Genomic DNA, 26,834 nt, shown 5'->3' on the forward strand with positions numbered 1-26,834 from the left:
TCATCTTCATCGTGCCAAACAGTGCGTATAATACATTTCATATGTACTTCTCTGTTCGCCTTAAGACACCAATCCCCATGTCATTTTCAATATTCCGATAGCGTTCTTCGCTCTCCTTCCACTCAGCAAGATATTTTTGGCATATGTAGGAATGTAGACCTTCCAGCGTACACGTTTGATGAAAAACTCCTGGGTTTCCATCCTGTTGGCAGTGTGAAAGCTCTTCATAATTTTTTGCATAGCGTCCAACCCACCTTTAAAAACCACATTAAAAATTACGACTAATGAATACCTAGTACCTTCATGGTGTAATCATAAATATGAATTTCCATTGCTGTAAGGAAAGTGGTACGCATTATAGCGGCTGGTCTCCTATTAAAAACATTAAAACCTCTCACAGTAACATGCTGGCTAGTGATAACTATGTGAAATATTTTGCCGTGTCCTTGAGAGGCATTTATTCCCGCTTCTAAACGTCTAAAAATCTAATCACCCGTTCTATTCTTCTGAATGTACAAAAAGATATCGTTTGTTTGTCCCAAAAAGTAATCATTCACTTTGGATAAATTTTGGGCAGCCAGATTTCACAATCATTGAGATCGTTTTTTAATGACAATGTTCTGTATACAAGATAAGTTAGCATATGTAAGAAATACAGGTAACGCACTATATACGAGGGCAGTTCAATAAGTAATGCAACACATTTTTTTTCTCGGCCAATTTTGGTTGAAAAAACCGGAAATTTCTTGTGGAATATTTTCAAACATTCCCGCTTCGTCTCGTATAGTTTCATTGACTTCCGACAGGTGGCAGCGCTGTACGGAGCTGTTAAAATGGCGTCTGTAACGGATGTGCGTTGCAAACAACGGGCAGCGATCGAGTTTCTTCTGGCGGAAAACCAGGGCATCTCAGATATTCATAGGCGCTTGCAGAATGTCTACGGTGATCTGGCAGTGGACAAAAGCACGGTGAGTCGTTGGGCAAAGCGTGTGTCATCATCGCCGCAAGGTCAAGCAAGACTGTCTGATCTCCCGCGTGCGCGCCGGCCGAGCACAGCTGTGACTCCTGCAATGGCGGAGCGTGCGAACACACTCGTTCGAGATGATCGACGGATCACCATCAAACAACTCAGTGCTCAACTTGACATCTCTGTTGGTAGTGCTGTCACAATTGTTCACCAGTTGGGATATTCAAAGGTTTGTTCCCGCTGGGTCCCTCGTTGTCTAACCGAACACCATAAAGAGCAAAGGAGAACCATCTGTGCGGAATTGCTTGCTCGTCATGTGGCTGAGGGTGACAATTTCTTGTCAAAGATTGTTACAGGCGATGAAACATGGGTTCATCACTTCGAGCCTGAAACAAAACGGCAATCAATGGAGTGGCGCCACACCCACTCCCCTACCAAGAAAAAGTTTAAAGCCATACCCTCAGCCGGTAAAGTCATGGTTACAGTCTTCTGGGACGCTGAAGGGGTTATTCTGTTCGATGTCCTTCCCCATGGTCAAACGATCAACTCTGAAGTGTATTATGCTAGTCTTCAGAAATTGAAGAAACGACTTCAGCGTGTTCGTAGGCACAAAAATCTGAACGAACTTCTCCTTCTTCATGACAACGCAAGACCTCACACAAGTCTTCGCACCCGAGAGGAGGTCACAAAACTTCAGTGGACTGTTCTTCCTCATGCACCCTACAGCCCCGATCTCGCACCGTCGGATTTCCATATGTTTGGCCCAATGAAGGACGCAATCCGTGGGAGGCACTACGCGGATGATGAAGAAGTTATTGATGCAGTACGACGTTGGCTCCGACATCGACCAGTGGAATGGTACCGTGCTGGCATACAGGCCCTCATTTCAAGGTGGCGTAAGGCCGTAGCATTGAATGGAGATTACGTTGAAAAATAGTGTTGTGTAGCTAAAAGATTGGGGAATAACCTGGTGTATTTCAATGCTGAATAAAACAACCCCTGTTTCAGAAAAAAAAGTGTTGCATTACTTATTGAACTGCCCTCGTATTTATTCTCTAAAAGACAGAAATGATATTTTTTGTTAGTGATGCAATCATGGCATCTTCCATGGTTCGCCGGAATAGCTTCTAAGAGGCGCAATGCTGTTACGAAGATCTTTACTTTCCTTTATAGTTTCTCAAACTATACGAAAAAACGAGTAAACTATCAGCTTTGATCACAGCAGTCGCCAGAAGGAACTAGTTCTCACTCTTAGTATTGTAGAAAGGCTGAATCTTTTTAAGTAGAAAATTACAGTGAGTTCCTGTTCAGTGACTATTATCTCTTTATAAAAAACTCAGGGTGAATGTAGAATGTCTTGTTCAGTTACTGGCTTACGAGTGTTTATACACGAACGACTCAGCCATCGAATAAAATCTAACTATCACTCTGTTGCACTTTAGAGGCTTCTCAACAACAATCTTCATATCTTCACAGTATTCATAGTATTTTGACGAAAATAACTAGGCCTTTTCGAACTCTTGTGTGGTATTTTGTGGTGTCGCATAAGGACTCCTCATAGTTAAGAGCTAAATGTATTTTACAAATTGTATGCCATATCTAAATGACACCGTGTTGTCTGCGGAATTATCGACAGAAACTTCCGTGATTCCTTGTAGAGATATTCCATTCTTATAGAACTAACTGGTTCAAGCAACGCAACGGGCTATGTTCCTAAGATGAGAAGATAGTTGCAGATCGCATGATGACGACATACATACGCTAGGTACCATTTCAAAACTCTACGACAATTAAGTATATATATACTACGACTGATTTTCTACCTTGTCTGTTTCTGGTGATCTCATTATTATACTGTAACCTTCGCCTCACTATTTTTATTGTCTGCTTAAGTCATGCAAACAACTAATCTTGTCCCGTTTAACTAAATTTGTGATATGGCCAGATATACCTGACTCATTGACCAAATGAAATACAATATTTCTCTACGGCATTTGAGAATATGATCTTCAATTGCCGTTGGAGACGTATCAGCTAATGGGAAGGCTAAATTTCATACTAGTTTAAAAAGCGACAGGCTTTTTAATGAACAATTAAGAACCAATACTATATACAAATTATTTGTGAAATCTTTAGAATATATGCACTACCTCATAGGAGCTCATTAGCTCTCTACTGGAGCAAGTACTTTTCACAGTACCCACAGCCTCGAGAAGACTAGATCGACCGTATTGGCTAATTGGTCACCATCTTCTTCTTTTATTTAAAAATGGACTGAAGGATTTTACATTATGTCCACTGGGGCTCATTTCCAGGAATGTCAAAAATGACCAGAATGAGATATTCGCTCTGCAACAGAGTGTACGCTGATGTGAAAATTCCTGGCAGATTAATCTACCAGGAAGGTTCAATGTCAAAAATGATCACAAACACAGGAGGAAGTAAGATTATTTGCCCGTAACTTCAGTATTTCCCCTATGGACATACCCACTGTAACTGCAGGACTATTAGATCTTTTAGGACAAAGAGATGCACGCATCCTGTATTCAGGGTAAAAGCGTTCGTGAAGTAATTGGCAGATAATAGCTTAAGCTTAGGGAGGTAATGACTGTGGCACGTAAAGTGCCCTCAGCCACACACCGTCGGGTGGCTTGCGGAGTATAAATGTAGATGTAGATGTAGAAGCTTTCAGCGGCACATGTACAAGGTCTCAAAGCATAATACTGATACTGATACATTTAGAGAACAACTCAGTGACTTTACCTAGTCCTCTTAAAACCATATCTAGCAAGTATACGTCACTGTAGTTGGGTGGTGCACGATACCGTCATACAAGGATTCACCATCATTGCGGACTTATGAGTCTCTTACCCATAGTTGGATGAGAAACAGTATCACCATACGAAGGCTCACCGTCGCTAGAGACATTTGACCCAATGACAGTCCTTTGAAAGGGCACGGCCGATTTCCTTCCCCATCCTTCCCTAATCCGATGAGACCGATGACCGCGCTGTCTGGTCTCCTTCCCCAAACAACCCAACCCAACAGTCCGTTACCTGGTGACATGACATCCTGCGCCTGACAGTAAGCAATGTGACTGCTTATTCACCCCGTATAGCAGAAAGACAACGATGTCCATCGATTATAATTTTGGTCTCTGGGAGGTTTCTGTTGAACTTAGCCTACTTATGAGCTTTGATCACAAGAGATATGTGATGTGCAGGCAAACCAGCACCTACTGTGGAGTGGTACCGGGAAGAGCGACTGGTGAGCAACCAGTCGTCGGTGGTGGGGAAGGGCCGGATGCGCGCCCAGCTCACCATGCACGGCCTCACGAGGGCCGACCTGCTCACCAGCCTGCGCTGCAGGGCCTCCAACAACGACCGCCGCCCGCCCAAGGAGGCCGCCGTCCTGCTCGACATGAACTGTGAGTATCAGCTACCTCACTGCTGACCTGTCTAGTCACTGTCTTACGAACGTTGCATCCGTTTACTCGATATCTTTCTTGAGTACCATCTACTCCGCTGTTGAGTTGTTTCGGCACTGTGTCATTTTGCTGTTCACCTGCCTAGATGTTGTGTGATGGATAATGCATCTGTGTTTCTCGCTGCCAACTGCGAGTACCAGCTACAACACAGCTCACCTACCTGCTACTGTGTCACGCGTAATGCATTCCTCTTAACTCGGCAACAACCATTGGTACCAGCTTTACCAACTCTGGCACTGCTCATTTGCCTTGCCATTGTGAGATAGACGATGCACATGTGTAGCCTGACGTCCACTGTGAGTACCAGCTACAATGCTGCTGACACACATAGTCTTGTGTCATGGACGTTGCTCCATGTTAATCAACATCAGCCTTGAGTACCAGCTACTGCACTGCTGAGCTTCGCACAATGTCGTGGGCACTGAATGCTCGATATCAACCGTGAGTACCAGCTACGATGCTGCTCACCTGCTTAGTCATTGCGTGATGGGCAACGCATCTGTGTCGCTCGACATCAACAGGGAGAAACAGCTATGTCCCGATTCACCTAGCGATTCACTGCGTTTTGAGCCACGCATTCATGCTGCTCGACATTAGCCAGAGTACCAACTGAGTTGCTGATTACCTGCCTAATCGCCATGTCACGAACAGTGCACCCGTGTTGCTAGGCATCACATGTGAGTAGTAGCTATGATGCTGCACAACCAACCAGAGATTTTGTCATGAGTCATACATCCAAGTTGCTCGACATCAGCTGTGAGTAGGATGTATGGCACTGATCACTTGCCTAGTTACAGACAATGCGCCCATGTTCCCAGACAACATAAGTTGTGAGACTACACACCTGTCTACTCGCCGTGTCATGGGTCATGCACAAGTGTTGCTCATCAACCATGAGTACGATCTAGTCATTCTGCAATGGACATTACATCCATGTTTCATGACACCAACCAAGTGTACCAGCAGCTGTGCTGGTCAGTTGTCATTGTCTCATGGACATTGCATACATCTTGCTCGACTCCAGCTCTGAGTACCAGTTACTGTATAGCTCATGTCAAGGCAACAAACATGCGTACACTCTGCAGAGTATGTTGAGTTACGACAGCTGTATGTGGATGAGCGTTATCGTGTTGAAAAACACCCCTGGGAATACTACTCATAAATGGCAACACATCTAGTTGAAGCATCACATTGACATGCAATTTTGTAGTGAGTGTGGCTGGGATGGCCGCGAGAGTGCTCCGGAAGTTGAACGAAATTGCATCCCAGACGATAACTCCAGGTGTAGGTCCAGTGTGTCAAGCACGCAGACAGACTGCGGTTGCAGGCCCTCAACTGGCCTCCATCTAACCAAGAGATGGCCATCAGTGGCACTGAGCAGAATCAGCATTCTTACAAGGGAACCTCCCCATCGCACCCCCCTCAGATTTAGTTATAAGTTGGCACAGTGGATAGGCCTTGATAAACTGAACACAGATCAATTGAGAAAACAGGAAGACGTTGTGTGGAACTGTGAAAAAATAAGCAAAATATACAAACTGAGTAGTCCATGGGCGACATAGGCAACATCATGGAGAGTGTGAGCTCAGGAGCGCCGTGGTCCCGTGGTAGCCTGAGCAGCTGCAGAACGAGAGGTCCTTGGTTCAAGTCTTCCCTCGAGTGAAAATTTTACATTCTTTATTTTTGCATAGTTATTATCTGTCCGTTCGTTCATTGATGTCTCTGTTCACTGTAATAAGTTTAGTGTCTGTGTTTTGCGACCGCATCGCAAAACCGTGCGATTAGTAGACAGAAGGACGTGCCTCTCCAATGGGAACCGATAACATTTGATCACAAGGTCATAGGGCAACCGGTTCCTCCACAGGAAAACACATCTGATATATTCTATACGACACTGGTGACGGCATGTGCGTCACATGACAGGAATATGTTGTCGACCCACCTAACTTGTACACTTGGTGAATGGGTAAAAAGATTCTTCTACCTTGCCCGATTTAGGTTTTCTTGTGGATGTGATAATCACTCCCAAAAAAGTGATGAAAACATAAGAGTTTGTCACATAAACTGAAAATAAAAAATTAAACTTTAAACTCGATGGAAAATTTGAACCAAGGACCTTTCGTTCCGCAGCTACTCACGTTACCACGAGACCACGGCGCTCCTGCGGTCCCAGTGTCCTTGATGTTGCCTATCTTCCCATGAACTACTCAGTTTGTATATTTTGCTTATTTTTTCACCGTTCCACACAACTTCATCCTGTTTTCTCAATTTGTGTTCAGTGTTTCAAGGCCTATCCACTGTGCCAACTTATAACTAAATCTGAGGGGGGTGCGATGGGGAGGTTCCCTTGTTAGGACACTCAACACATCTCCCCTGTCTTGAAACGAGCTCTCGTTTTACACCACTGAAGTCGCAAAGGGCAGTGGCTTGGTGTGAATGGAATGCGCGCTACAGGGCACTGATTCCGAGCTGTCCGTGAAGTAACCGATTTGTAATAACTCGCTGTGTCACTGTGGTGCCAACTGCTACTCCAATTGTGGCTGCAGAAGAAGTCCGGTGCGCTAGTGCCGAACGTGATGGCCTTTCCTCTCGGTGTGGTCACGTAGCCGTATGGACCCCAGTCATCCTGCGATCGTACATTCTTATGACCATCGCTGCCAGCAGTTACATACAGGGGCCACATTCACGCCAAGTGTTTCTCCAGGATCGCAGGAATAACATCCAGTTTCTCGTACCCCTGTATCGCGACCTCGTTCAAACTAAAAAAAAAAAAAAAAAAAAAAAAGGTTCAAATGGCTCTGAGCACAATGGGACTTAACATCTATGGTCATCAGTCCCCTAGAACTTAGAACTACTTAAACCTAACTAACCTAAGGACATCACACAACACCCAGCCATCACGAGGCAGAGAAAATCCCTGACCCCGCCGGGAATCGAACCCGGGAACCCGGGCGTGGGAAGCGACAACGCTACCGCACGACCACGAGATGCGGGCGTTCAAACTCAGTGAGCTGTAAATAATGGCGTCTTCGTCGCCATAAAGGCACTCGTGACTAACGTCAGCTAACCACGTCCGGTTTCAAATATAATCGTGTATTTAAAGAAAACGTGATTTACCCTCTCATAGTGGCACTACTAGCACCACTCGCACGCTACTGGCGAGAAATTTGAATAGACATCAGCCGGCTGCGGTGGGCGAGCGTTTCTAGGCGCTTCAGTCCAGATCCACGCGACCGCTACGGTCGTAGGTTCGAATCCTGCCTCGGGCATGGATGTGTGTGATGCCTTTAGATTAATTAGGTTTCAGCAGTTCTAAGTACTAGGTGACTGATGACCTCAAATGTTATGTCCCATAGTGCTCAGAGACATTTGAACCATTTTTCTGAATAGACGTCAACTTTCAGATGTAGAAACACGCGTACCAACTTTCGATTGTGTGGCACAACTCTTTTGTGGTGTTGCTTCGTTGCTTTCCGCCAGTGTATAAATAAACGGACCAGGAAAAATTCCGTCTCACTGCGCCTAATCCTATTGTTGACGATCAGTTTTGGCCAACATTGGTTAACAGAAGAAACTATTTTCCGTGATTTCATTAAAGAAGTAGCTGACGGAGCGTTACTTGGTGGGCGTCTGTGAATGTTTTTAACCGCTCTCACTAAGCAGAGACGTTAAGAGCGTGAAATATTTCCTGTGAGAGCGTCAACGAAAATATTACGTGCCCACCAAAAATGTCGATTACTATCTCGTGTCAGCATCTCACTTTTTCCAAAGTAAATCTTGTTTGCAATTTTCCTTTCATATAATTTCATAAATTCGCTATTATATCTTAAAAAGGCACATCTAAAGAGGCAACCGTATTTGATTTTGAATGAGAGTGCTGCAGTGAAGATGCAAGTGACAAATTGTTTAAAATTAGGAGTAGAATATAAAATGCGTTGTCGATGGCTCTCCCTTGTGTCGAGCGCATGCAAACATAAAGTAGGTATAACCGAGTTGATCCTTGTTGAACAGTTACAGCGCTCCATGACGTTTATGAGTCATAAATTGTAGTGGCACTCATTTAATCTACGTCGACCACGAGCGCATTTCACATCGTAAAACGCAATTGCCCGCAGCGTTTGTTGAGGCTCTAGACGCTAACAGATCTGTCACCCGCGATCATCCATTCAAATGAAAGCACCAAAGCACATCTACTAGCTTCAGTGACACTGTACAAGCATATGGGAAATCTCTAATCAGTGATAAAGTGAAAAACTGAAACTGCATCCCCCTAACACACACTGAGAGAGTGGTGGAGAGACTTGAAGCTTGCACAATGGCTGATCTGCACGTTTCGTGATAAGAATCCCGAATAAGTAATCGAACTTGATTTTCATTAGTCGGCCTTTAGTCATGTGTGTGATACAAAAAGTCACATCTTTCCGAATACCTTCGGGTTAGAAAGTAAAGAAACTTTTCTGATTTCTGCGTGTTTAGAAATTCAACTAATGAGTTAATTAGTTATCTTCTCGTGTGCCGTACGGAGCAGCGATTTTATTTCAATATTGCTTTCAACCTGCATCATCAGTACCGTAATAGCGAAATTATATCCGACTGATTGATGTTGTGATTTCGGGTGTACAGTCGAGTTCTTGATTCTATTTTATTCACATCACATACTCTCCTGTGCACTGCCTGTAGCATGTCCTTTCATTGGAAGTATATGTGAGATCTAACACTTCGTCTTCAGTGTTTGGTCCCATATCTAATAGTGCGAGGCAATGTTCTTCTATTAATAACAGTGTCCAAGTCCCAAAGAATGAACAAAATTTTAAAGGAGTAATTAAAAATGTTAGCACGATTCATCAAGGTGAAGCTCAATCACAATCAAATACGTCATGTATCTGTTTCCTAACAGTTAAATCCAGCCTAGTCGTCAATTATGGGGTGTCTAGGAAACCTGCTTCCTCGGATCGCTAGACAACATTCAAACAAATCGTTTTAACGAGTTTTATTACAAAAATGTAAAAGCCACTACTTAATTTTGAAGATTGCAGAGAAGGGTCGCAAGCAAAGGGCAATATGCAAAATAAGCAATGTTCTTCAGTGTAACAGTCTTATGTTCACAACATACACTTTTTGATATTTTCAACGTAGTGGTATTTGCAGATATACGTCGCGTGAATCAATTTTCGGAAAATAACGACCAGCGCCTAATCGGCCCATGAGATCCTCTGGGCGTGGCAACGGATAATTATCAATCACAGTTGACCGTAGACTTAAGTCAACACAGAGGCGAATGTGACCTGAAGGTTTGGGCAGCAAAACCAGTGGACATGCCTAGTGATTAGGTTGTATGTGCGCAATAGCTCCGCATGCCTAGTGATTAGGTTGTATGTGCGCAATAGCTCCGCTATCATGAATTCTTTCAGTTCACCAGCAACTTTGTCCCGTAACGCAATGGTAACAGTTCGGGCCCGACAATATTTCGGCTGAGCATTGTGCTTCATAGCAATATGTGCCACAAAATTCTTAGCCTTACCCAAACCTTCAGAAAAGAGTTCTGGGAATTCTTTCAGCAGGTTAGCTACCCTCTATTTGGCACTGAATGCAGTCGCTGACAACACAGTGTTCTGAACTCTAAAGCCAAACAAATCAAACGAATCAAGACCACATATGTTCTCACAATCACGTGACTGTAGCACAGTGATACGTAGCGATACATAGCAGGCTAAGTGCATTGTCCAAGAACGGGAATGTCTTGTCCATTATAAGCTGTCTGGTGAGTGCTAGTTTTAGACAGCCGAGGGGAGCCTAAAAGTTCATATGTGTTATTATTCAGCAGTTTAACAGATGCACCCGTGTACAAGTGAAATTTCACACATTTTTCACTAATATGCAAATGAACAAAAAGTTTGTTGAACTGGTATAGCACTGATGAAACAGTTTGCTTGTTAGTTTTGCTAATGCCTGTAATAGTCTTTGAATACACTGCATTGATTATATGGGCCTTGTGACTAGATTTTTAGCGAGCGGGCAGAATTCGTATGTTTACTCCGTTGCGAACAAACGAGCAGTACGTGACCTTTCTTGGCACAAGTGTACAGTGTGCTTGTCGGGACGGGCAGTCTTGGCGTTCGTGCCATGAATAGCACCGAGGGCATGGCTTAATTCCGTTCGCCTGTGTACAGAACTTTTTATACGGCATGGTGCGCACGGTCTGTTGCTGCCTAACGGGGCGATCGCGGGCAAGGGGCGACTCAACCCGACAAATTGGTGGCCGCTCAAATTTATTGGCCGAAACGGCACCTGAATCACACTGATCTAGAATTTGCACTATGTGCTGAAATGGTGGATCTAACTGCTTCAGAATCTGTCCTCTAACATCATTTACATTGTACACGATCGTGACACACAACATAACATCAGAATGTAGAGCACCACACATTCGAATTTGCATTTCCTCGTCATATCCTGCAAATCTGTAACCCAATCGGGATAATTTTGTAATGATCTTTCCTTGCAACGATAGAACTGTTACCTAGCTGCCATCACATTCACTTGTTGGTTATAATAGTTACTTAGCGGATTGACAAACTGTTCATAGGAAAGTTCACTCGGAGCTGCGTCAGGGAACAATTTCTGAATCAGGCGAGACACTGCACTTCCTACCGCTGACAAAAAGTAATGTAACTGGTATATTTTGAGGTATTATTGTGGGCTTCAAACTGTTGCAACAGCTCAAGGCATTCCTCGTCGTTTTCGGTAAACTGGAGAAATGGCTGTATAGCACTTGCAGCTACAGATGTATGCTGTTGGACTATTGGTGTCTTTTATTGGTGAGTAGCTGATGTATCATGGTTAGCAGCATTGAGATTTGCTGGGTCTAAAACCGAAATATTTATGTTAGCTGCTTTGCATCAAGCACTTGCAGCTGAGGCGCCTGAGCAGGAGGTGGGTTGCACATTGCGATGAACAGACAAGCCAACCAATAAAAATAAGCACTCAAGAAAGAAAATTTCTGGAATTCGCACTGATTAGCCAAAAAATTGTGAAAACATGTCAAACACCCCTGAAAACGAGAAACAAGGTAGAATTAAGGTACCAGCAAAATACAAAAACCCATGATAAACTGTGACAGCAAGGCACTAGGTTTCTGCTGTGGGATCCGTTGGCCTTTTGTCGCCAAATGTTGAATCCAGTCTAGTCGACAAGTGTGGGGTGTCTAGGAAACCTGCTTTCTCGGATCGCTAGACAACATTCAAACGAATCGTTTTAATGAGTTTTATGACAAAAAAGTAAATGACAATACTTTGTCGATTACACAGAAGGCTCACAAACAAAGGCTGACATGCAAAATAAGCAATTTATTCAGTCCTAAGTCTGGGTTACATGGATTGTACAAGCAAGGTAACTAGTGCCGCTGCTGCTATAAAACTCGCTAACCCTTGAAGCTACTCTTCGGCTGGGCGCGTCCTGTAGGGCCGTGGCGTTTGTGTGTTCTTCATATAGAAGCCGCTGCTGCCGCGTTGTCGTCCTGGAGAGGGGTCAGTTAGCGTGCTACAGGGTGACTTCTTCTCACAGCCGTCTCTTCTCTTTCGTTCGCGACTGGCTTGCCAGCGCCTGACTTCACGCCATAACACTAACCATATAGATCGAAGAGCCAAAGAAGCTGTTACTCCTGCCTAATGTCATGTAGGGCCCCACCGAGCCCGCAGAAGTGCCGCAACACGACGTGGCATGGACTCGACTAATGTCTCATGTAGTACATGATTGTGCAGGGCTGTCCATAAATCCGTAAGAGCACGAGGGGGTGAAGAGCTCTTGTGAACAGAACGTTGCAAGGCATCCCAGATATGCTCAATAATGTTTATGTCTGGGGAGTTTAGTGGCCAGGCAACTGTTTAAACTCAGTTGAGATTTCCTGGAGCCACTCTGTAGTAATTCTGGACTAATAGGGTGTCGCATTGTCCTGCTGGAATTGCCCGAGTCTGTCTGAATGCACAGTGGACATGGATCGATGCAGGGTGATCAGTCAGGATGCTTACGTAAGTGTCACCTGTCAGAGGCGTATGTAGATGTATCAGGAGTTCCTATATCACTCCCACTGCATATGCGACAACATCACAGAGCCTCCACGAGCTTTAACAGTGCCCTGTTGACATGCAGGGTCCATGGATTCATGAGGTCGTCTCCATAGCCATACACGTTCATCCGCTTGATACACTTTGAACGAGACTCGTCCAACCAGGCAACATGTTTCCACTCATCTACAGTCCAATGTCGAAGTCGACAGGCCAAGGCAAGGGGCGTAAAGCTTTGTGGAGTGCAGTCATCAAGGGCACACGAGTGCGCCTTCGGCTTCGAAAGCCCATATCGATGATGTTTCGTTGAATGGTTCACACGTTGACACTCGTTGATGGCCCAGAATTGAAATCTCCAGCAATTTGCGGAAGGGTTATACTTCCGTCACGTTAAAATATTTTCTCCAGTCGTCGTTGGTCCCGTTCTTGCAGGATCTTTTTCCGGCCGCAGATATGTCGGAGATTTGATGTGTTACCGCATTCCTGATATTCACGGTACACTCGTGAAATGGTCGTACGGGAAAATGCCCACACCACTGCTACCTCGGAGATGTGTTCCATCGCTACACTTTCAAACTCACTTTAATCTTGATAACCTATCATTGTAGCGGCAGTAACTGATCTGTCAACTTGTTGTCTGATGTAGTTGTTGCCGACTGCAGCGCCGTATTCTGCCTGTTTACGTATCTCTGTATTTGATACGCGTGCCTATATCAGTTTCTTTGACGCTTCAGTGTAGTTAAGATATGTTCCGGCAGTTACATCAGATGGCGTCTGTTTAGTGGTTCTTATTCCTGGAATGGAAATGTAATAGTGCTTGGTGATGGCTGAGAGCTGCAGGTGGTCCTCAGAGTTTATCCTAGATATGATGTATAAACTTCATTCATCATATTACTTCTTTTTGGTATCCATTGTAAAACATTGTGACAAGACGTGCTGTAGTTGTAGTTTGTTAATTTAACCGAATTTCAGCAAGTAGGAATTGTGGTGACATAGTTCCCTATAGAGAATGTGTGTGAAAAGCAATTAAGGAAATCCTTCGGCAGTATTCAGTTCAGAGATCTAGATGGTAAATGCATGTTCGTATATTCAGCGTGGAGATAGCCATCGTGAATAGCAGCTCCTCACGGATGGTCATAATCGTCCCTGAAATGTGAACCAATTGCACTTCAGGAAAACCGGAGATGTGGCATGTACTTTAACTTTATGCCTTTGAAACCTATCGTTCATTCGAGCACTAAAGACAGAAGTTTCGCCGTTCTATCCACACTAGGAAATCGACACCAATTAATTTGTTGATTGCGTAATATTCCGGATCAGAAGCCAAGTGCGAAATCTTTGTTGTTCTGTGTATTGAATCAGCTACATACCATCCAACGAACTCTGCAGATGACATGATGTTCGCTGAGTAAAAACGGCAACAAAAAAAGCGTACAGAAAGTATGTCGCAAACAGCGACAGTAATTCTCAAAAACATGCTGTGACATGCAATAAATAAGATAAAAAAAAACCACTGACGATGGTGATATTTGTCGCCGAAACTAGTCTGGGAGAATAAAGAAGTAAACGAATAACAAGGTGTTGTATCAAGGCGGACTCAATTTCTCATAGTGTTGTTTTTAATTTGTCTTTTTCCATGATCTTTAAACGTCATTATTGGGTACCATATTGCGTTAGATAACTTTGCATAATTTTGGATCCGGATTCTATTAACACCTTCATTCATTTATGTATATCCTAATCTCGATTTTGTTGACTGCAATAAAAGATGGCGTACAGACCTATTGATATAACCTTAGTTTTACTGAAAATATTCAATATTTAGTTGCATACTATATCTGGAAAACATCGTCACACAATGAAAAGTGAAGGGCAATATCGGTGCGAATGTGGAGTACTAATTTCAGATCTTTCATCCACGACAAACATTTAGTGTGCCGGCGAACTGTTGACAAACCATACAAGTAATAGAATAGACTACAATTTAAACATTTGGGCATTAGTTGACATATGAAATTTAAGAAATAGTGCTTGCTTTCAAAAGAAATTTTTAACTGTAACTATTAGAATTCAGTCTAATGCAGCACTAAGTTCTGAATGTGTATGTCAAACTAAAGTGAAAAAAAACTAGTTAGGTATCCATATAGTTAAAATGCTTTTCTGGACATAAGACTGTATGAAGCGCATTTCTTCTCCTTACTTGGCTCTATAGCTCATGATGAACCTAGGCCTCTTCTACAATTTCCTTCCATTTGTCTCGGTCCTTTGCCAATACTCTCCGGTTTCTATAGCCGATCTTCCTAAGATCTTAGATTACTCCATCTTCCCATCTGGCTCTTGGTCGACCGCGTCCACTCTCGCCTCCTGGCTTTCCTTGTAATATTATTGTTGGTACTTCTGTATCATTTATGCGAGCCACATGTCCCGCCCACCCCAGTCTGGATGATTTCACTATCCTTCTGATGGGTTGGTCTTTGTATATGATATACAACTCATGGTAGCATCTCCTCCTCCATCTTCCTCTTTCATAGGTTGGGTCGATAATTCGTCTAAGTACCTTTCCTTAAAATGCATCCAGTGATTCAATATCTATAGTTGTTAATGTCCTGGCTTCAGAGGCATATGTAAGCACTGGTCGTATAAGTGATTTATAGATAGTTAATTTAGTGGTACGAGTCGGGATAGAAGTCTTGTTAGGGCAAAATAGGCTCTATTGGCTAGTATTAATCTCTGCTTAATTTCATAGGAGGTATCATTTAGATGCGTTAACAGTAGAACCCAGGTACTTGATATGTTCAACTCTCTCAAACGTATAATTAAGTGCCCATTGTTATTGCATTTGGCATATTTTCTCTATGTGCTTTTCCAGCTGTCATATATTTTGTTTTTTGTTCATTAATAATTAACCCCATGTTCCTACTAGGCTTTTCGAGAGCTGTAAATGTCTGTTCCATTGCTTTTTGGGTTCTTGCTATTATATCTATGTCATACGCGTAGGCCAGTATCTGCACTGATTTATAGAAGATCGTGCCCCTAATCAGAAGGTTCGGGTTTCTCATCACCTTCTCCAGGGCGGCATTAAAGAGAAGACATGTCGATGCATCCCCTTGTCGCACTCCGATTTTAATATTCAATGTATTGGCCATCATTCCTCCTATTCTTGCATTACCTTGTGTTCTGCTCATTGTCATTCTCACCAGCCTTACTAACTTTCTCGAGATTCCCAGTTCATCTAGAGCTTGATGTAACTGCTCTCTATTAATACTATCATGAGCTGCTCTGAAATCTATAATGAGGTGATGCGTGTCAACCCCGCATTCGTTTGATTATTTTCCAGGATTTGTCTTAAGGTGAATATTTGATCTATAGTTGACTTCCCAGTAAGAAATCCGCGTTCGTACTGCCCCGTCTCCCTCTGTATGGCTGGGAGTATTCTGTCGAATAGCATATTATAATGAAGCACATTTGCGTCTGCGTAAATTACATTGTTCTTCAGTTCGATTACATTTATGCACTAGCTGGAGAAGGTCCACTTAGTTTGGTCTACATTTTGATTTACTGTATGATAACATTTCCGATTATATTAAAACATTTCAGAACATCTTGGAAAAAAACATACAAAAAACCGTAAAAATGTATTTCAGGCCCAAAAATACCCTCGAATGCTCAAAATACTCGCAAGAACTTTTAAAATCCACGTAAGTACTCAAAACTCAACAATATCCTTATCCTTGCTGTGTGTCTCATTGGATCTTGTCCTTTAATTTAATAAACTTTTTCGTGTGTTAATTTTTCTCTCAATCTATGGATTCTCTTTCATTGTGAAGCTAAACGTAGTTCCCGCTTCTCGTCTGTTTCATTTCTTCGTTGTCCTTTCTGTTCCATGCTTTCCAGTTCACCATGTGGCAAGAACACTTCCTCTTTTATATTTCAGCATCCTGTTAAATATTTACATTACCTACACACTAAAATTCCGCTTAGTACACTGTCACTACTTTACACATTTCACTTTCAATTTACTTTCGTCCACTCTAATTAATTTTCAATAGGACACTGGCGCATGTGTCTCGTCATCGCCTGTATACTGGGCGTTATGGGTTTCAGTGCTGATGTTCTGGTCGTTGGTACCTTAATATATGCCCACCTCAGTGTGTTATTGGTTATTACCTGCGTCTGCAAACCTTCCCGGACACGTCACATAATTTACTACCTGATGTTTCTGCACGGTCGTACCTGCCCCACTAAGTGGACCGTCCGCAACTCGTGGTCTCGCGATCGCGTTCTCGCTTCCCGAGCATGGGGTCACAGGTTCGATTCCAAGCGGGGTCAGGGATTTTCACCTGCCTCGAGATGACTCGGTGTTTGTGTTGTCATCATCATTCATGAAAGTGGCGAGATTGGACTGAGCAAAGGCTGGGAATTTCTACGGGCGCTGATGACCGAGCAGTTGAGCGCCCTACAAACCATCATCATCATCATCATCATCACTAAGTGGACTACGCCTGTCCGTATATGCTAACCGTTTTGCATTAACATGTGCAAAGTTCAGCACTTGACCTGCTGCCCAGACGAAAATAAGCATTAATAGCGTGCTCTTGCCACATGTACGTGGAGGTACAAACAAAGCCACAATACATACTACACCTCATAACTACCATTATTAGTCTGCAAATGAAAATACTAATGCAGTGTTATTCAGTATACTGCCCTCAGTCACTAATAAAAACATCTGCACTTATAACGTGCGTGTCCTTCTGATGTGGAATGTATTCCCACCACAAGAGAATAATGGAACAATCGAGAACAACGTGGAACATCCGCGAACACACTACAGGTAGACATACTTAGAAGTTCCGGAAATTCTAAATCATTCTGGAAAATTCAAGAACTGTCTTGAACCTTTTGGAAGAGTCTATAACATTCTCGAACATTCCAGAAGGAACACTGTGGCCAGTCTCGTCCACTTTGTCATTTGATTCCCGGTTGTTTCTCCGACTTCCCTAAGAAGTGCATTGGTGGAATGTTAATTTTTGTTATGCATATCTTCGAACAGAAACCCTGCAGTTATCACTGGAGCCCTTCTTCATCGATGGAGGTTTGAAGCCTAGACAACCAAATCACAAAACCGTCAGAGGACTTTTGGGATGGGTCACGGTGTTATAGCGGCACGCACAGACATACCACTCTTATTTACATCTTACTAAGGAAGATCGTGGGTGAATTTATCAGTTTAAAAATATGTTTTACAGCATACTAAAACATAAACATACATCATATATGAATAAAAGCAAAATGAAAGTACACTTCGTGATACTTCCAGGCAGATTAAAACTATGTCCTCGACCGAGACTAGAACTCGGGACATTTGTCTTTCGCAGGCAAGTGCTCTGCCGACTGAGCTACCCAGTCATGACTTATTACGTGTTCTCACAGCTCTACTTCCGTCAATACCTCGTCTCCTACCTTCCAGACTTTACAAAAGTTATCCTGCGGCTGTGGCAAAACCATGCCTCCGCAATATCCTTTCTTCCAGGAGTGCTGTTTTGCAAATTTCGCAGGAGAGCTTCTGTGGAAGTTAGGATATGAGGTACTGGCGGATGTAAAGCTGTGAAGAAGGCTCCTTGTAACTCGTGCTTTCGTAGCTCTGTGGTACAGCACTTGTCCGCGAAAGACAGAGATCCCGAATTCGAGTTTCGACCCGGCACACTGTTTTAAATTGCCAGGAAGTTTCATATCAGCGCACACTCCGATGCAGAGTGACAATTTCATTCTGATAATACATCCAGTCGCCCGCAGCGCTCATAATTGGTTGGAATCTCTGAGGCACGCTTAAAACCAAGTTTTCCACAAATTCATGTGGAAGAGACTCCCAAATGTGCCGAATTTGTGTTGACAGCTGTTTCAAGGTGAATTTTGTTAACGCTTGACGCTATGTTAAGAATTAGTTCACCGACAGAAGGTTAATACTCTTTTTTTTTTTCTTTTGTAGTCACTTTACCGAATGAGCCACTTTCTTCAAAGCCATCCCCTTTTTTAACCAATTTATTGCGTGGTTTCCTCTTTTATACAAATGACTTTAATTTCCCAACATATTTAGACGCCGCGGCATGTCTCATTTTCGGACCTCTGAGGTGACTACAGAGAACCCCAGTCTCAGAACGCCACGTGTAAGCTACACTCATACCCCTTTTGTGTATCTCAGTGAAGAATTCAAGGTAAACTAATGCCTTACGTACATTTCATGAAAGACAATGTGTCCTTCTCTTGGGATGAAAAAGAACTTAGACCATATCTCTTACCATCTGTGTGTAATGCCAACCACACACTTACCTAACACACTGCGTATTGGACTGATTCGAAAACTCTTATATTCAGACACAACTGAATATCTTCACTGGAAAGGAGCTTATTGTTTAAGAGGAAGCAAGATTCAAAAGCTTGGCATAATGGAAACAGTGATGTGCAGGGCGACGTATATTTTAGCTTTTATGACAAAAAAGAAGTAATACCGATTTTTTAAAACGAAAAAGATGGTGATAGCTAAATGATTCAATTACAGTCTCCATATTAAAGTAATACAATCCAATGGCAAAGATCTTACTACTCATAAAAAATTATCTATTGACGAAATCAAAGCTAATAAAAGTCAAATAGTCAGCAAGCTAAGCTTGCCGTAAAATCATTAATAGAATTAGTAATGATTTTACTAATTCTATTAATGAAAATTGAGGTTTTAATTAAGAATACCCAACCGATTGAACAAATTGTCTGCTCACCGTACACAGATGTGCTTTAAAATATGGTCATTATAGTTCCGTTTTACAATTTTGTAATATGTGCATGCGACGATCTGTGCATCACAGAGACTGATATCGTTTACAGTCGAAAAAGGTGACACGCCTGACATGTACAGGTTATGTAGACGTGCACAATATGTTTACATATTTTTTCTGATTTACCGTGAGCAAAGAGTTTTTTGTGTTACCGACATAGGTATGCAATCATTCCTTGTTTATCCTTGTAAGTAGGCTGTTTAGGTTTTCTTATTGGTAACGTATTAAAATTCATGAAGAAGAAGTAAAAACTTTGAGGTTCGCCGATGACATTGTAATTCTGTCAGAGACAGCAAAGGACTTGGAAGAGCAGCTGAACGGAATGGACAGTGTCTTGAAAGGAGGATATAAGATGAACATCAACAAAAGCAAAACGAGGATAATGGAATGTAGTCGAAATTAGTCGGGTGATGCTGAGAGAATTAGATTAGGAAATGAGACACTTAAAGTAGTAAAGGAGTTTTGCTATTTAGGGAGTAAAATAACTGATGATGGTCGAAGTAGAGAGGATATAAAATGTAGACTGGCAATGGCAAGGAAATCGTTTCTGAAGAAGAGAAATTTGTTAACATCGAGTATAGATTTAAGTGTCAGGAAGTCGTTTCTGAAAGTATTTGTATGGAGTGTAGCCATGTATGGAAGTGAAACATGGACGATAACCAGTTTGGACAAGAAGAGAATAGAAGCTTTCGAAATGTGGTGCTACAGAAGAATGCTTAAGATAAGGTGGGTAGATCACGTAACTAATGAGGAGGTATTGAATAGGATTGGGGAGAAGAGAAGTTTGTGGCATAACTTGACTAGAAGAAGGGATCGGTTGGTAGGACATGTTTTGAGGCATCAAGGGATCACAAATTTAGCATTGGAGGGCAGCGTGGAGGGTAAAAATCGTAGAGGGAGACCAAGAGATGAATACACAAAGCAGATTCAGAAGGATGTAGGTTGCAGTAGGTACTGGGAGATGAAGAAGCTTGCACAGGATAGAGTAGCATGGAGAGCTGCATCAAACCAGTCTCAGGACTGAAGACCACAACGCATTGGTAACGCCACGTAGCGCTCTGTATGAAAATCACTGGATGTCCTGTGTGCAGTCTGTGGCTAGTTTGCGTTGTTGTCTGCCATTGTAGTGTTGGGCAGCTGGATGTTAACAATGCGTAGCGTTGCGCAGTTGGAGGTGAGCCGCCAGCAGTGGTGGATGTGGGGAGAGAGATGGCGGAATTTTGAGAGCGGACGATCTGGACGTGTCTCATTAAGAAAGAGTAAATTTGTAAGACTGGATGTCATGATCTGATATATATAATATGACTTTTGAACAATATTAAGGTAAATACATTGTTTGTTCTCTATCAAAATCTTTCTTTAGCTAACTGTGCCTATCAGTAGTTAGTGCCTTCAGTAGTTTGAATCTTTTATTAAGCTGGCAGTAGTGGCGCTCGCTGTATTGCAGTAGTTCGAGTAACGAAGATTTTTGAGAGGTAAATGATCTGTGAAACGTATAGGTTAGTGTTAGTCAGGGCCATTCTTTTGTACGGATTTTTGAAAGTCAGATTGCGTTGCGCTAAAAATATTGTGTGTCAGTTTAAGCACAGTCATGTATAATTGTTCAAAGGGGACGTTTCATCTTCTGTCTCAGACTCCACTGATGGTAGGCTATATGTCCAAATATCGGTGCGATAAATAAAAACTGCCCAAGTGCAGCTTCTTGGTGTACAACAGGGAGTTCAGTGGAACACCTAACATACAAGAGTCTCACATTTCTATTCTTGCTTTAGCCCCTACTATTCTTATTACGAGATACTGAGATTTCTTTGTGCTAAGCTGTCGAATAAACATTGACTAAATGCACTGAGATCTCTCATTTGCTTTTGTTTGAAGGATCTTCAGATTAACTTGAAAGCACGAAAATTCCAACGAATATCAACGGCTGATAAGAACAGTACACTTCTATATTACAGTTCAAACAATTCAATAATATCCGTCTAGACGCGAGTATTCTACAGGAGTTTGGTTCAAATTATGCTCCGGAAATTACGGTTTACTTTTCTCACAGATTCCCTTCATCGGATTTTGTGAGTTCTTTGTTTCTTCAGAAAGCAAATTTCCGATCTCTTCCCCTATTTATGTATTGCGTTCGTCTGTGTAAAGGGGTGCTGTTCCGCTGGAGTTCTCGAACTGGCGATGAATTTCCTTTATTTCTGAAACGTTGTGTGAGATGATATTTCATATCATAGAACAAATGAAGCCTTTCGCAGTCGGTTGTCGGTACGGTGACTGCAGCCGGCTCATTACTCTAGCGGAACAGGTTTTCCTCTCCCCTCAGTGCTCGAGCGCGACCTCATTTGTGTATTGCGCGGTTGCATCTGTTCTGTCGCGGCGTGAGCCAAACTTTTTCTGCCGTGGTAATTAGGACCTTTAGTTTTATATTTTGGGAGGAACTCTGTTGTCCCGCATCTCCCTCTGACGAAAGTTACGGTGTGAGTAAACGTGGCACTAGACCATATTGATTTCGTATGACTGCTCTCCCGTCGACGATACGAGGTGCGGCTAGAAAAAAACCGGACTGATGCTGGAAAAAACATTTATTTACAATTATTTACAATTTCATGTTATCTCCTTCAATGTACTCTCCTCCTCGGTCTCTACACCGCTCCATACGAATTTTCCACTGTTCATAGCAATGCTGCAGATCATTTTCGGTAAGTCCATACATTACTTCCGTCGCTTTTTCTTTTACTGCTCCAACAGTCTCAAATCTAGTTCCTTTCAAAGCTGACTTGACTTTAAGGAAAAGAAAAAAGTCACAGGGGGCCAAATCAGGTGAATTGGGTGGATGATCTAAGATGGGAATGTTGTGTTTTTCCAAAAACGTCTTCACTGACAACGCACTGTGAGCTGGGCCATTGTCTTGGTGAAGGATCCATGACTTTTTTCTCCACAAATCGTTCCGTTTTCTCCGTACTCGCTCACGTAGGGTAGCCAGGACGCTAATGTAGTAATGCTGATTCACTGTTTGTCCCTCTGGTACCCAATCAATGTGCACAATCCCTTTGATGTCAAAAAAAAAAAAAAAATCATCATTGCCTTGAATTTCGATTTTGACATTCGTGCTTTTTTTTGTCGTGGAGAACTAGGAGTTTTCCAATGCATCGATTGGCGTTTAGTTTCGGGATCGTAAGTAAAAAACCACGATTCATCGCAAGTAATAACATTTTGTAAGAAGGTGGGATCACTTTCAATGTTTTCCAGGATGTCAGAACAAATCAATTTTCGGCGTTCCTTCTGTTCAATTGTGAGACACTTTGGAACCATTTTTGAACACACTTTGTTCATGTTGAAACTTTCATGAAGAATCTGTCTAACACTTTCCTTGTCAACTCCTGTTAACTCAGACACTGCTCTGATTGTTAAACGGCGATCTTGTCGAACAAGTTTACCGATTTTTTCAATGTTTGCATCAGTTTTTGCTGACAATGGTCTGCCAGTGCGAGTGTCATCACTGGTGTCTTCGCGGCCATCTTTAAATCGTTTAAACCACCCAAACACTTGTGTTCGCGATAAACAATCATCGCCGTACACTTGTTGTAACATTACAAACGTTTTACTTGCAGATTTTCCTAGTTTGAAACAAAATTTGATGTTAACACGCTGTTCTTTCTGTACACTCAACATTTTCCGACGCCCAGACAAAACGTCAACTACTTAAAACAGACGCCACGGGCAGACTGAGTGCAGGAGGCAGATGAAATTCGAGCATTAGGCGGAGCGAGAGTCACGTGACAGGCCACGCGACTTTCAGCCTTATTGCATTCGTTTTATTGTTTCACCAGTATTAGTCCGGTTTTTTTCTAGCCACACATCGTATTGCAAGTGGAGGTCTTCAGAATAAATAGAATCAGAAGCCAACGCACAGCGAAGGACCTATGGGAAATTTCTCACATTAGCGTTATCAGCGTGCAGGTGAATGTGGGTTGAGAATTTATGAAAACACTTGATGCTATTACTACACTCTCCAATCACATTAATGTGACCACCTGCCAAAAGTGTGACTAACCACCATTGCAATGCAGAACGCTGCCACGTGTGCAGGAAGAGGATCATTAAAGTTGTGAAACGTACCAAAAGGAGGATGGAGCCATGCTGACTGCAGTGCCCTGACTAGCTGCACTAGGTTTCTTGGTTGAGAATTAATGGCACGTTGCAGGCTTTCAAATAAGATGTGGCCTCAACTACGTACCCTCGGACTCAGAGTTGCAATATTAAAACTTTTGGCTGGTTTCGTTGTCTAACGGTTTGGATAGGTAGTTGCCGCACTACAGGCCAAATACTGCTGAGTCTACTGTGTACGATTAGAATACACACATGAACCGAGTGTTCGAAAGTTTCTATCACTCGGCAATTGCGAATTATGAACATAACACATAAATTTATAAATGAAAGATTGCAGGTACTATCTTAACGACTTTTAATGATGTGTACGATAGTAAAAGTACTTTTGAGGATACGGTGTGTTTCTGCAAAACACTTATTGGTGTCGATGGTCCAGCAATTACATGAAATATAAGTTGAATAACAGGGAAAGAATAGATTCCTACTGCACGTAATTAGTTACGAACAACATTGTAACTCACGAGATATTCACTTCTAAACGCACATTACGTGTTCACTGTAGAAGCCACGGAAATCTCACCAGTTCTCAAGTCCACACTCCGAAGTATTTCTGTCCCTTGCGACCACGTAAAACCTCTCCACACTCCAAGTCTCTCTCGCGCCGTCGCGTCCAGCACTTCCCGTGTCCTGCACCATACTGGCCCAGACTTTTCTCCCGCTTCCATCCAGTCTCCCCATTCACGAGCGCGTTGATTGGCTAGAGCACTCACGCCATGTCTTCAAGCCAACGCACCCACACAAACATAATGAAACACATTCGAAATACCTGATTTACATTTAAATAGCTTGCAATTTAAAAAAAAATTCCTACAGCTGGACCATAAACGCGCTCTAACACACATTATTAGATACACAAAACAATAAAATAAACATACACTCCTGGAAATGGAAAAAAGAACACATTGACACCGGTGTGTCAGACCCACCATACTTGCTCCGGACACTGCGAGAGGGCTGTACAAGCAATGATCACACGCACGGCACAGCGGACACACCAGGAACCGCGGTGTTGGCCGTCGAATGGCGCTAGCTGCGCAGCATTTGTGCACCGCCGCCGTCAGTGTCAGCCAGTTTGCCGTGGCATACGGAGCTCCATCGATGTCTTTAAGACTGGTAGCATGCCGCGACAGCGTGGACGTGAACCGTATGTGCAGTTGACGGACTTTGAGCGAGGGCGTATAGTGGGCATGCGGGAGGCCGGGTGGACGTACCGCCGAATTGCTCAACACGTGGGGCGTGAGGTCTCCACAGTACATCGATGTTGTCGCCAGTGGTCGGCGGAAGGTGCACGTGCCCGTCGACCTGGGACCGGACCGCAGCGACGCACGGATGCACGCCAAGACCGTAGGATCCTACGCAGTGCCGTAGGGGACCGCACCGCCACTTCCCAGCAAATTAGGGACACTGTTGCTCCTGGGGTATCGGCGAGGACCATTCGCAACCGTCTCCATGAAGCTGGGCTACAGTCCCGCACACCGTTAGGCCGTCTTCCGCTCACGCCCCAACATCGTGCAGCCCGCCTCCAGTGGTGTCGCGACAGGCGTGAATGGAGGGACGAATGGAGACGTGTCGTCTTCAGCGATGAGAGTCGCTTCTGCCTTGGTGCCAATGATGGTCGTATGCGTGTTTGGCGCCGTGCAGGTGAGCGCCACAATCAGGACTGCATACGACCGAGGCACACAGGGCCAACACCCGGCATCATGGTGTGGGGAGCGATCTCCTACACTGGCCGTACACCACTGATGATCGTCGAGGGGACACTGAATAGTGCACGGTACATCCAAACCGTCATCGAACCCATCGTTCTACCATTCCTAGACCGTCAAGGGAACTTGCTGTTCCAACAGGACAATGCACGTCCGCATGTATCCCGTGCCACCCAACGTGCTCTAGAAGGTGTAAGTCAACTACCCTGGCCAGCAAGATCTCCGGATCTGTCCCCCATTGAGCATGTTTGGGACTGGATGAAACGTCGTCTCACGAGGTCTGCACGTCCAGCACGAACGCTGGACCAACTGAGGCGCCAGGTGGAAATGGCATGGCAAGCCGTTCCACAGGACTACATCCAGCATCTCTACGATCGTCTCCATGGGAGAATAGCAGCCTGCATTGCTGCGAAAGGTGGATATACACTGTACTAGTGCCGACATTGTGCATGCTCTGTTGCCTGTGTCTATGTGCCTGTGGTTCTGTCAGTGTGATCATGTGATGTATCTGACCCCAGGAATGTGTCAATAAAGTTTCCCCTTCCTGGGACAATGAATTCACGGTGTTCTTATTTCAATTTCCAGGAGTGTATATCAAAGGAATAGAACATAAGGTAGGCAAGTAGCCTAATGTCTCTGTGCTCTCTAAAACACAGTAAATATTTAACCAATTTCTTCATGAATAGTGTACATCGGGTATAAACAAAGACTTAGAGGAATAAATATATTCATGAGCATGCTGCTACCGTTTTTTCGTGTCACTGTGGAGTACTTATGGCCTAACACAATTAGTAATAATCGGCTACTTTGACCTCCAATAACTCATATACTGTTCAAGTCACATGCCTCTAATTCATGTAATTTTAGTTTTACAGTAATAGCTTTCTAAAGGGACATTGATCGACGAAATCGGATGAACTATGAACTGTTAGATTTTGCAAATTCGTTGATGGGTGTTACTTGTATAATTTATAGTCAGATACTAAACTTTAAACTAATAAAGATACTGAAAATGTGACTACACCAGGCCGGCCGCGGTGGTCTGCCGGTTCTAGGCGCTCAGTCCGGAACCGCGCGACTGCTACGGTCGCAGGTTCGAATCCTGCCTCGGGCATGGATGTATATGATGTCCTCAGATTAGTTAGGTTTGCGTAGTTCTAAGTTCTAGGGGACTGATGACCACAGATGTTAAGTCCCATAGTGCTCAGAGCCATTTGAACCATTTTGACTACACCATCAGAATCGTCGTGCAGATAATGGTAATGTACATGTTTCTTTTGAGGTATCATGATTCATATGGCTACTATTAATTTCAATACGATCTGTGAAATGTCTGCCATTAAGGTTTCACAAAGTCCACCATCTTTGGCACTCCTGGCGTGTCTCCTTCATCGACACAGCGTCACCACTGAATTCCCAGCCACATGGCTTGACCACACGCTGGGGCCACCCCTCATGCTCAGCTAACGTTCGGCACCACATGGTTGCTGACGTGCTGAGGCCCACCAAAAGGCCCCTGTGTGGCCACGCCAACTCCGAACTTAGAATATTTCCAGGGCGCCACAACTCGCTCGTTACCTCACAATGTACAGCCCGATGGAGGTGGACTAA

General features: G+C 43.4%; 1 protein-coding gene across 1 annotated transcript in view; it reads left to right on the top strand.

Annotated features, from left to right (window-relative positions):
- The window catches only part of LOC124613770 (hemicentin-2-like), a 653,652-nt gene that overhangs the window by 390,896 nt on the left and 235,922 nt on the right, over window positions 1-26,834 (top strand). The window contains exon 5 of the mRNA XM_047142487.1: window positions 4,191-4,394. Within this exon, the coding sequence (XP_046998443.1) occupies window positions 4,191-4,394 (204 nt within the window). The remainder of the gene's footprint in view (window positions 1-4,190; window positions 4,395-26,834) is intronic.

This window comes from Schistocerca americana, chromosome 4, assembly GCF_021461395.2.
Source record: "Schistocerca americana isolate TAMUIC-IGC-003095 chromosome 4, iqSchAmer2.1, whole genome shotgun sequence".
NCBI lineage: Eukaryota > Metazoa > Arthropoda > Insecta > Orthoptera > Acrididae > Schistocerca > Schistocerca americana.